The 12,827-nt window shown below is 32.0% G+C and overlaps 1 protein-coding gene across 1 annotated transcript; it reads right to left on the bottom strand.

Moving 5' to 3' along the window:
* Positions 1-575: 575 nt before the first annotated feature.
* LOC125190104 (peptide-N(4)-(N-acetyl-beta-glucosaminyl)asparagine amidase) lies at positions 576-8,699 on the bottom strand. The gene is made up of 17 exons (XM_048087304.1): positions 8,522-8,699; positions 8,374-8,427; positions 7,613-7,780; positions 7,041-7,139; positions 6,752-6,838; positions 6,028-6,110; positions 5,092-5,205; positions 4,951-5,005; positions 4,799-4,885; positions 4,305-4,372; positions 4,160-4,219; positions 3,937-4,024; positions 3,088-3,840; positions 2,910-2,970; positions 1,853-1,955; positions 972-1,106; positions 576-897 (listed from the first exon to the last, which is right to left on the bottom strand). Exons 1-17 carry the CDS (start codon positions 8,597-8,599, stop codon positions 795-797), a joined length of 2,196 nt encoding a protein of 731 aa, XP_047943261.1. The 5' UTR covers positions 8,600-8,699; the 3' UTR covers positions 576-794.
* Between the last annotated feature and the right edge of the window lie 4,128 nt (positions 8,700-12,827).

Below are 12,827 nucleotides of genomic sequence, written 5' to 3'. Positions count from 1 at the left end.
TCCGAAATACTTCCTCTGTTCTATAATAGTAGACTCATTTTGCATTTTAGGTATTTCTTTCGTAGTAATAGAGTCATTTCTTTTCTTTTTTTTGTAAAAACTAACACATTTTCACACTCTTACTTTTCTTATTACTTTATTCTCTCTACGTTTTTCCCTCTTCTACTTTATTATCCTTTTGTTTAATTTATTATCCTTTTGTTTAATACATTATATGCATTTTTCTTAATCTCCGTAAAAAAAATATTTCTACTACTATGGAACGGAGGGAGTAGTTTGTTATCCATGGCCCAAGAGGCAGTTAACGTTCGCAAGTACGAGTAAAATTTAGCAAGTACCCCTAATTTTCTCATTGTTTATCCTTGTTTAAACGAAGTCACATCCAACCCACTTCTACTCAACTCATATCCCACCCTGCCCAAAATTTAAAGAAACACAATTAATATGGAGTAATAAATTTCGAGAATCGGAAGAAGGCTTCCCCTCTCAGCCTACCACGAGAAGAAGATTAGTGAACTCAAGAAACATAATACTGGGAAAGATACATCAGTGTGCAAATTAGTACTATAAGACAATGAAGAATCAGATACTTGTTGACATCATCATAAATTCATAATACCCATATCCATACAGATTACAATGGCATTGACATTACAGTTTGATAGGTACAAAATCCACAATTGTCTGCTATAATACAGCGATCTACACACACCAAGGGGGAATCTTGGTTTATTTACTGATCATAAATATAGAACCTCTGATCAGAGAGCTCATGCGTATCTTCATTTACATTTCTATTCCATGCTGGGAACAGTGTTTGTCCTCGCGTAGAGATCAATACTACCTATTTGAAACCGAGAAGTTGATTTTGCATCTCGTACGGCTAGAAACCTAAACCTGCAATACCATGAATTACAGGACTCAATTACAGATATTGATTTTGTGGTGCAAGATTACGAGCGAGACTCTACCTGAAGGCATTCGCCAAGAATGACCGTGATCCAACTTCATATGTTTTTCGCTGGAATCTTTTATCAAACTTCTCGGAGGTTTGCTTGTCCAACATGAGCCAAGTGGAGCCTCCATCTTCACTTCCTTCAAGGATCCTATCAGTATAATTGGATTAACCACTTAACTTCTTCCCAAGAAATTTTGACATGGATTCACCAAAAAAGGCCGATTTCACATAACCTAGGGCGATATAATGCTGTCTAAAGCTTGAAGAGAATAAATATCCCAAACATTATGTACACCCATGTGAGTGAACACTACATTATCACTGGCATATGTTTAAGCACATGCATGAATTCATGCATTTTTAAGCAGCATATAACATTTTTGCACTCTTTTATCCATACAAATATTGCTCAATGCATTTCAAAACGTGCAAACACCACAAGAATCATCAGCAATCAACAAAAAAATTATTGATGGATTGGAGGAACAAATTAAAAGAAAAAAGAACCAAACAAAACTGATTCACTTTTTAATTCCAAGAAAGTAATCTTCAAGTTGTATAATGTAGTCAATCATACATCATAACAAAGAACTATATTCCCTTATGTTTACTACATTTTCAGCCAATGCAAATGTCTACAAGTACACCAAAAATCCCTTGGAATTATACATCCATGAAACCAACAAAGTTTCATTAAATAAACAAAGAGAAGGCCTAACACAAGAATCAGGTTGTAATAAAAGATATCTATCTAATAGACATTCATAGCGAATTATCTCTCTACAAGACCTGCTGAGGTGCATCTTCTAGTGTTAACAGCAGCACTGAGAGAAAGCACATTCTAACTATAGGCATGCGATCTTGTTTAAAATACAAAGTTCATAGATGTCATACCAGTCCATTGGATCTCTCTCTGGAGCATCATTTGCTGACATCAATTCATAAGAAACCAGTTCATGCATCCGATTTTCCAATACCTTATAAATGATCCAACAGCCTAGAAGACCAAAGTCAGTGTAACATGATGCATAAAGGTTAATGAAATTAAGATCATTTTTATATCAATATAATGGTAAAGATAACGAGGCTCTACGATTTATTGAGCTTTAACATATTACGCCAATGGTTTATATCAATCTAATGATCAAGATAATGAGACTCTGTATTTTATTAGCTTGATTAAGCCTTTTGTCATATTAGGACAATAGAACCCATTATTGTAGTCATTAGTCTTCTAAATTTTGAGCTGATAGAACTTTTGCTGAGTTCTAGACACTCTGCATCTTGAAAATGAAAAAAAAAAAAAAAAAAAAAAAAAAAAGTCCCAAATAAAAGGACGTTCCTATTTTTCATTAACTATGGAAAGTTCCCTTTTACTATTGAGATGAAATTAATAAAATAAACTTCGCAACAGACATGGAAGTGGTTTCTTTTTATCAATCATCAATTATTTGCAACAAGGATACCCTTTGTCATTCACATATTGAGCCTGAGAGTGCATTATATAAATTATCTATTCTGGACAATAGATGGTGAAGTTTGACATGTCTCCTTCAAGTAACTTGTAGTTGTTTTACAGAATGGCTGTTAACTAATTAACAAATAATCATACACTGTGTTTAGATTTACATGCCAATCGATGACTATTACAATGACAAGCATAGAGGTTAGATTTTCCATATTTATTTTGTATTTGAGAAACAGGAAATTAATACCTGCAAAGCATGAAGAAAACTTTTTTATATACTCCGTATTACTTAAGTAAGTGGAGTACTACTTATTTTGAGATAGAAACAGCTTTTGCTTATTAATTACACTCTTTCCCCTTTTAATGGTTGGGGGGAAAATGTAAGAACAATTATATTTACAGAACAGAGAGTTGTTGAAATAACAACACTTGGATAACCAAGATTCCATCCATCAGAATTACATTAAGAAAGTACTTGAATACCTGTAGCACCATTTGGTTCTTCAAACTTTGACAAGCGTGTTCCATCAAATGCAGATGTAGCCTGAAATATTGCCGATGATGATGATCGAGTTTGAGAGCATGGAAAGGAATTTGTTTTGTAATTTAGAACTCAATAAAAACTTTAGTTAAAAAGCACAAGTTGAAAAATGCCACTTACTATTCCAAAAGGAAGTTCCTCACCACTTGCAAGTATGAAACCAGAACATATTCTGTTTAACTTCAGAAGTGGCCATGAAAGAGATTCTTTTTTCAACTCTTTACAAGCACGTACATTCTGGATCAAATCATCTAGTGCATGGAAAACAACAGGTAGTGCCAAGGATGTTTTCACAGGATCTGAAGCTATGCATATTTCAGAAACCCCTTCAACCCCCGGTTCCCACTTCAATGAGAGGGCATCGAACAGTTGACCTAATGAAGGAAGCATCCTGCTGAGCAGTGAGTTAGATGCAGCATCTATCTTAGTTCTCCTGGTTTTAAAAGGTGAATTTTTCAGACTGATTAAAATCTTTCTTATAATATCAAGAACATCTGTTGCTCTAGAACTATTAGATGCTTCCTCTACTAATTGACGGAGGAGAGGAAGAAATGCATCATAAATTTTTGTCACGTGCTCATCCACACATTTGCGAACTGGACAAGATGAGGAGCTCAAGGAACAATGTTCATCAGAACCAAATTCCGATCTTGCTACGCGCCATTCTTTATCCCCACTTTGTCTCCCAGGAAGTGAGATTGACATGTCATCTTGCAATGACAAGCTCCTCTCCATTTCTTCTACTTCCTTCTTGTCACGCTCATGATGTTCTATGAGCTTCTCAGAACTAAAGCTCCTACGCCTTTCTCTTGTGATGTCAGATATGATACTGGCTAGAGCAGGCTCGGTTGTCATGACTCGTCTAGACAAAACCTGCACTAAAAAGTCTCTAAATAAACTTATAAAGATATGTATTTCATATTTTCTAAATGGAAGGAAAATGCACATATTGGAATGATACAGCAGTACCTCATGCCAGTTTTTTGTGTAACGTTTAGTGACGTCATAAACTCCATCTCTAGCTAGAGCGAAGACATAGTTCAACTTCTTTCCCCACCTTAAGAGGAAAATGCAGGAGCAAAGAAATTGTGACATTTATGAATAGAAAGTGAAATGATCTACACCGCATGGATATAATCCAAGATTATTCAGATCTAACTCCAAAGAAACTGTAGCAGATTCAGATATTTACCCCTTCTCATATAGCAATGGATTGTCATATATTCCTTCACAAGGATCCAGATGCATCCACCTGATAATTGAACAAAACCTTTCATTGCTTGAATTATACTGTCAGAAATTATACTTTCAAAGCAGCAGCGAGAGACAAGTTCTACCTTCCCAAATAAGGTGAGAAACACTCTGTCCAAACATGATCTGTTAGACGGAGGGAGTAATTATTATGCTTGAAACCCATTTCCAGAGACTATACATAAATCCTCAAACAAGTTACATGAGGAGAGTTCAAAAGGAGATTCTTGGGGAATCCTGGTCACAGATTAGACTCTTTGCATAAATAACAATGTTTAGAGTTATTACTTCAGATGAACAAATTTATGTCCGGCACAAATCATTACTTTAAATAAATCCAGTAAAAAACACTCAAATGAGGCCTGATGTCTTTTGGTAAATTTTCTTTTGGCTACTAATAGATATTGCAACTCCTAGTCTTAATCATTTAATGTCCTGATTCTGAATAGTAGCCAATTCAAGATATTTCATTGAGCCAGAAATCATTTATACAGAAAAGAAATGACCTTGGTCAGAAATCCATGAATTACAACTTACATGAAAAGGACAAGAATTCCTTAGAAATGGAAGTTTAACTTACCAACCGAGTTTCATACCCAAAAGCTCGACAATATAGTGTGAAGCAATTAGCCCATTCCCCACAGCGTCCCTTTCTTGTTTCCAGAAGCTGAAACAAAAATCTATCAATAAATCCCAGATTCAAAACCTTCTTAGGTTTGTGAGGTATAATACCTTAATTGGGTCATTGTATCTAGGGAAGCGGGTTACACTTGAGCAAGATTTGCAGCTGCATTTACCCAAAATAATGCCAAAATAAGTACATTGTTGTTCGATTTCAAATATTATAAAGTTAACATGGGGATTAGGGAGTACCGGTAAAGTTCTACTCGAGATGCTCCATAATGTGATTCTGAATTAGTTGGACTTCCCATGCCCTGATTCATTGTCTCACCATTGCAACTGTCACAAGGTGGTGAATTCACCCACCTAGAGCCATCAATGAAGAAAAACCACAAATTTTTGCATATTAGTTAATAGAGTTTAAAGCTTCTTGGAAGTACAAAATCATATGAAGAAAGACAAGAATCAGATATGGCAAAATTTAATATCTAGCATAACATGAGGTTTCTATTATAATAATCACCCTTTGCCAAAAGTTACTTTCATTTTAAATAAAATGGCCGTGAATCACTATTGTCTGCAAGTAAAATGGAGAGGGATGAGCTAACAAACTAAGATGAGAGAATGCACAAAGGTCAGCCAAGGATTTTCTAATATAATGTTTACCAAACCAAATACAATTACCATTTAGCAAATTGGAAGGCAATAATCAATTTTTACACTTTTCCAGCTCTTCTTTTAGCCTATCTAAATTTAATAGCTTGTGCTGGTAATTCAATTATTCAATAACAAATTGAACTTTATGTTGCAAATATTAACTTCCAAAATGAAATATAGTATTCTTATTTTTATCACATGCTTCGGCATTGAGTTATATACTATTAATCATTTGAGCCAAAGAACCGAGCCTACAAAAACTCGATTTGCCATATTTCCTTTCTCAATAGCGATCCTTTATCAATCAAACTGTTGAGCTGAACCAACAGATGTATGACAGATTATATGCGATTCTTAGAAACATTAATTCCAAATGACATGAGGAAATTATGATCAACAGATGAAACCTCGTTTCAAGATATTTATGTCCAGAGATATACAAGTTTATGCACCATAGAATTGCCACATTGTTTTCTTGCAGGACTCTTAGTAACCAATTGTTCATGAATAATAAAGAATTGGGATATAGACCTGAATGACTGCTTAAACCAGAAGAGCAACTGCAACAGGAATCCATGATCAAGTTCATCTTTTGTTGGTTTGAAATTTCCCTCCTAAGTAAAGTAGCTAACTATGAGAATTTTGCATATCAAGCCAGTAACAGAATAATAGGAGGAAGAATACTAATGTTTAAGGCCAATCTGAAGATAAAAGAAACATTATTTCCTCAATCCTCAATAACTGTGTTGACAGTAGTAATGGACCAATGGCAATTCCTAGAACTTTTTAGACATCACTCCTCAATCCACTATTCAGGAATAGAGACCTAGTGTGTAACTATGTACAGTTAAGCTACATGCCTACAAACCCAATGACGATTGAGCTTCAATTGATGACCCCCTTTAAAAACTAAATAAGCCCTCCATCCCAGCAAAGATGACCTCTTTCTTGGATGCCATGAGATTTTTATTTTGTGTTAAGTGGAGAGAGCATAAAGTAGAAATAGCAGTGTTACCAAATTTTAGAAGTGTATCATCTTCATTGGGGCAGACCAAAAAGGACAATGGGTCATCTTCGTTGGGACAAAAGGTATTACCGTAAGTATTAAAAACCATTTTGATAAACAACCCTTTGTAATAGCATCCCACACTCAACCCCAACCCTAGAGGAATTAAAAAAGAAAACAAAACCCTTCCCCGTTTCTTGGTAAATGCTATACAATATAGACATGGTGGTTGAAGATAGGAGTTGTTACCCTAGCCAATGCAACGGCTGCTTTTTCCTCAAGCCTGTCCACAGGTACTGTCTTTCGTGCAGCCTCTTGTCGCTGTGGGTCTTCATACTGCATTAGAATCATGTCCAATCTACCAATAAGAATATTGCCCACTTTGGAAAAGAACAATAAATATATAAGATATGACTTTTATTAACCATAATGCCATCCAAAGAAGCAACCATTTTATCATTTTATGCAGGTACTTTAACCTTATAAAGAAAGAAATTCTAAAAAGAAAGAGAAACCAATTTACAATGAACATAATTACCATCAAGACTTGATGAATATATGGGCGTATTCTCTGCTCAACTTGCTCTCGGTTTTCACTTGTTACAAACTGTTGCATCATTAATGCTTCTTCTTCAGCCTAAATCAAAGGCACAACATCCTTAATAAGTTCCCAGCAGAAAAGAAAAAGATAACAACTTTGTAAGTTGATCACATCAGAATGAAATTTATTATCACTTTCCAATTAAAATTTTAAGTGTACTCAAACTATAAAGAGAGAGCAAATAATCCCGCAGTAAACATAAAGAAGAACAAAAGAAAAATAAATTCTTGTAAGATCAGACACGTTTATTGTTTATCTCTAACCAAAACAAAGAGATTCTCAAGTAAATGCTCTACCTTGCAACAGAAAATATATTGGAAGGGTAATGCTGAAGATGCTGAATTTCCTGCTTATCTGAAATATGGGTGCTAAGCAACTAAGTCATGTTAAGGCTGTATTTTAGAACCTAGAACTTTACGTTTAGGCTAAAGATAACATAAATAGATCTCAACTTGATAAATCAGATAACAAAAAACACAAATATGCAGGAGAGGATCAACAAACAAAACCTGCAAACGTCGAGCAAATTCTTCATCAGATGACATGATATCGGGTATAGATGTTTCCACTGGCTTTGAGTTATCATCCTCGTCAATCGAGATAAGCCGCAACTTATCAGAAATCAACCCAAGATCAGAATCATCAGACACCATAGTATTGCCATCACCTCCCAATATCTATAGACAGAAAGAAGAATCAGACAACTCATCACGGCCTTTATCTGAGATACCCACAAATATGCCCATTGTCTGTCCAAGTATGGAATGCTGAAATGAAATGGTGCCCAAAATTTTGAAATTACAGTAAACATGAACGAAATCATGGAGCCTAAAGCTTAGGATAATCTAAAATTAATTACAAGCAATACCATTACCATGAACTGTAAAATGTGGTTTTCTTCAATGTAAGTGATCAAATGCCGGGTAATGTATAAACTAAGGGAGTGTTCGGTTTGCAGGATTGTATCCGAGATTAAATTTGTAGTGTGTTTGGTTCATGAGATTAAACCCCACAACCATCATGGGATAATTAGTCATAGCTAACCTTATATGACTAAAATAATCTTACATATCAACCCTAAATTGTATCTTGGTATTATTTTATCTTGAAAACATTTTATCTTGAAAACCGAAGACGATCTAATTTGTTATCTTACCAAGTTGAATAAACACATAAACATGGTATAAAAGATTGAAGATAATTTAAAGCTGGAATGAGAAGGCACAAACACGATTGAGGAAAAAAAGATAAAATAAGAAAAAGAAAGAACCTTTTGGTGATCGGGAGGGATGGAGGTGAGAGAGAAAAGCTGGAATTTGAGCACCTGAAACGCAATAAGAAAAGGAGAGGAGCATCGTCTGAGAAAAGCGAATTGGAAGAAGTTGGGCGAAAAAAGAGGAGAGAGAATTGAAGAAAACTTCGAGGCCATCGTCAGTGTCGTAATCGACGTCGAATGAGGAGGCGCCGTGTTCAACCAAGAATTTGCGTGCCACCATTTTCACTGATTCTTTTCTTGTGGCGGACAACTGTTAAATGCTTGCAGAGCCCTAGGCAGGTACAATGCAGGTTGACGATAAAGGCGATACACCAAAATTCCGAGTTAACTTTTTCTTTACCACAACACGCAATAATCATTTTGTTAAAGTAAGACGCAAGATTAGAAGAATAGTAAACTAGTATTACCTGTGTCTCCAAAGAATATAAGAATATGCATTTTTTATTTTATACAGATTTTAATATAAAATTGGGAAAGTAATTGAGAAATAAAAAGAAAGAGTAATTAAAGTACTATTAGGGCATGTTTGGTTGTCGAAATTCTATCTGGAAAAGTAATCTGATTCTTTAAATTTTAAATTCATGTGTTTGTTTCGATTTTTAATCAAACTGGGAAAGTAATCAAAATCCAAGAACAAAGAAAGTTAGTACAAACTTTACAGGATTCTAAATCCTAACTTTTCTTAAATATTCTTTTTCCAAGTTTTAGGATTCTTACATATTTAAACAATATAGTATAGTTTTATTATTATTATTATTATTATTATTATTATTATTATTATTATTATTATTATTATTATTATTATTAAATAATAATAATATATTAAAAATAATTTAAAATTATAAATCATTACTTAATTTCACTATAATAAATAACTATAATTAAAATTATCTATATTTTATAATAATTCATAATAGTAATTAATAATTTATTAATAACTAATTATTAAAATATAATTATATAATATAAATTGTATAATAAATAATAATAATAATTTATAAATTAATAATTAATCAATAAAGTCATAGTGCAGTTTTAATTTATAAAATTTATTCAATTATAATATTCATAAATATTAAAATTATAATATAATAATTATTATATTTATTATAATAAATGAGTATAATACTTCATGTAACAATAATTATAATTATATTATTATATATTATGATGGATAATCCATATTTAAACTATCCATCGTAATAATAAATATAATAATATAATAATTATTTTTATTTATAATTAATAATTTATTTAAAATTTTACAATATTATTATTTTCTATAAACAAAAAAATAATAAGTACTACCTCCGTCCCCCAAAATTTGCTACACTTTGACCCGACACGGGTTTTAAGAAATGTAATGGAAAGTGAGTTGAAAAAGTTGGTGGGATGTGGGTCCTACTTTTAAAGTATTAGTTTTATAATAAAATGTGAGTAGGAATTAGTTAGTGGAATATGGGGTCCACTACCAAAAATGGTAAAAGTGAAGTGTATCAAATTTTCAGAGACGGACCGAAATGGTAATATGTATCAAATTTTCAGGGATAGAGGTAGTAGCATATTTTTAGTTTGGTGTTTTAATTAAATATACATATAAAATCTTGATATTTTCCAAACACAAGAGAGTAAAGTTACTAGGAATCATATTTCCGGGATTCATTTTCCCAGGAATTATTTTCCTTGCCAACTTTAATTTCCCGCCAACCAAACATGGCCTTAGTGAAGAATGGGTCCACCTCATTAGAGGGAAAAGGGTTTTCAAAAATTGAAAGAGCATATTCTTGTGGGACAGATTAAAAATGAAAGAGATCATATTCTTGTGGGACGGATGAAGTATTAGTGTAGTGTTTAATGGTGGTACAAGTTGTACTCTTCAGTTCCATAGTAGTAGAGTCATTTCATTTTCTGCATTCTTAATGAAAAAATGATACTCACTCTCTTCCTTGCTAATGGAGACATTTCTTTTCAGCAAAGAGTTTAAGAATAGTGTGTTGTTAAATGGATTGTGAAAAAAGTAAGAGAGATGAAGAGAGAATAAAGTAAAAGTGAGAATTACTTTTTGTCAAAAATAGACTTAACTCAATTAACTTGGAACTTCCCAAAATAGAAAAATAACTCTATTAACATGGAACGGATGGAACAATAAATAGTTAAAATGAAGAAAGAGTAAGTAAAAAAAATAATACAGATAAGAGTCTTCCAAAACGAGTGCAAAAATGAAATGATTTTATTACTTAGAACGGAGGAAGTACTAAAATAAGATGATGTATGAGTAATAAATTATGATAACTTTCCAATAATGAATGCACATATTTTTGTGGGACGGACGAACATGAAAAGTGGACGGATGGAGTATTTGCTTATTCACATTCCACTAATTTTTTTCATAAATGGTTCATATTAAAACTAATAAGTATATTAAAAATGAGACTCATATTTTCCACTCACTTTGCTCACAAAGTCAAACAATTTTATTAAATACGCACATAGCCAAAATAACTCTTTAAATCGTGAACAAATGAAAATTAATTATGTTTCGCTATGAAGTGTGTTATATTGCTAACTTATCTTTCTAACTACAAATGAATGATAGCCCTTAGATCTTCAAATCAAGGGTCATGATCATTCAGCCTCGAGTATCAATACTATGCAATAAAAAAAGTCAATTAGGGTATTAGGGTAGTGATAAAATGCAAACTTATATATTATACAAACTCAAAACTTCTCAACACAGCTTCAACACAGTTTCAATACAATATCAACATAGTGTAAAATTTCAAGATTATAATGTCAACACAGTATCAACACGATATCAACACAACATCAATCATTGACTACCGTTGAAATTCTCAGTTGACATTTTCCTGTTGATACTTTTTTGTGATCTGTTGACATTTTTCAATGGTCCAGATCATAGTTTTGAGTTTGTACAATATTTAGAGTTTTCATTTGATCACATCCCTAGGGTATTAATATCAATTAACAACAAATTAGTTATAACTAACTTTTAAAAAATATCTCTAAACTTTAAATGTGCAACTTTCTCGATTTAATTTATTTTTTTCACAATATATATTAAAATAAAGATAATTTTATAAGGATTCCAACGAGATCCTACATGCATATGTTTCGATGTTAAAATTTGATAAAACTTTCGTAAATATTCGTAAATTCCGTAAAACAACTTTATATCAATACATCTTACTAATATGTTAACATAGTGATTGTACAATGTCAATATAAAATTAAGTTGACATTGCCATGTTCGTGTTGATATATTTAATGCACTATAATGATATTGTGTTCTTAACCTAAATCGATAGTTGTTATTATCTTTATAATATTAAAAAATGGAAAACGAAATTACACATGACAATTTATAAATAATTGGATCTCTAAAATTTTATGGTCTTAAATTAATTATAGTTAACAATTAAGGGATAAGTTAGCAATTAATCAGCTCCATATATATATATTTATATGAATTATAACTAAAAAAATATTATCTTATAAATAATTTAATCCTCCAATTTTAATTATTTTAATTTATATTTAGTTAAAATAATTCAAAATTAAATAAGAAATTTATCATGAAAAAAATAACTTTTTGCATATTGATAAACTCATAGTATATTTTAAGAAAATTATAGTTGATTAATATGCACGTGGTTGAGTTTTATAACTTAACTACTCCCACGGCAGTTAAATCATCATATTCGATTAACGTTGGTTTTTTTATCCTACTTAGCATAACTAAATCAATGTAATTTTCTTATAAGGCTTTTTATCCTATTTTTTTAAGAACTTAAAAAATGGTCTAAAATATCATGATAAATCTTTCGTAGTTATCCATATAGAATTCGCGTTTCCTATAAAAAATTTATGGTATTTTAAACCAATATTAAAATTTGCGGATATTACCTGTATTTTACCAATATTTATAATTTTATAAACCACTATCCCAATTTTAAAAAACAAATTTTACCAATATTTATAATTTTAAAAACCAATATCCCAATTTTAAAAGACAAATTTTACCAATATTTATAACTTATCCCAATTTTAAAAGACTATATGTTGATATGTGTTTCATTACGAGTGGTAAACTTTGCGTCTTCATCTATATAATTGGGTGTCTGGGGTGGGGAATTGAACTATTGAGAGAAAATATTAACTCTACGTACTAGAAATTGTTAGACCCCTCCTAAATTCTCAGTAGAGGCCATGAACACACTGAAAATTATTACACAAGGCTTCACTTTTATTGTGGAGAAGAATGGGCTTAGGGTTGAATATCTTCATGTTTTTAAGCATATCTATGATATAGATATCAAAGAGGAAAATTTATCTCTAGGGAGGTGAATCCCATATTTGTTGGTTAGTTACTCCTAAAATAGCAATCCATATCGGTTGTTCATTGGTAGAACTTGGACCATCACAAAATC

The sequence above is a fragment of the Salvia hispanica genome, chromosome 5, assembly GCF_023119035.1.
Source record: "Salvia hispanica cultivar TCC Black 2014 chromosome 5, UniMelb_Shisp_WGS_1.0, whole genome shotgun sequence".
In the NCBI taxonomy this organism is placed as follows: domain Eukaryota; kingdom Viridiplantae; phylum Streptophyta; class Magnoliopsida; order Lamiales; family Lamiaceae; genus Salvia; species Salvia hispanica.
This window is presented reverse-complemented; position numbering and strand designations above follow the sequence as displayed.

What these genes read in the sequence shown, in the direction of transcription:
- LOC125190104 (XM_048087304.1), bottom strand. Translation starts at nt 8,599, where the DNA reads ATGGTGGCACGCAAATTCTTGGTTGAACACGGCGCCTCCTCATTCGAC. An exon ending in ATATTCATCAAGTCTTGATG is followed by an intron (nt 6,839 to 7,040) that starts GTAATTATGTTC and finishes ATTCTAATGCAG; the next exon opens with TATGAAGACCCACAGCGACA. An exon ending in TTGGGTATGAAACTCGGTTG is followed by an intron (nt 4,373 to 4,798) that starts GTAAGTTAAACT and finishes ATGGGTTTCAAG; the next exon opens with CATAATAATTACTCCCTCCG.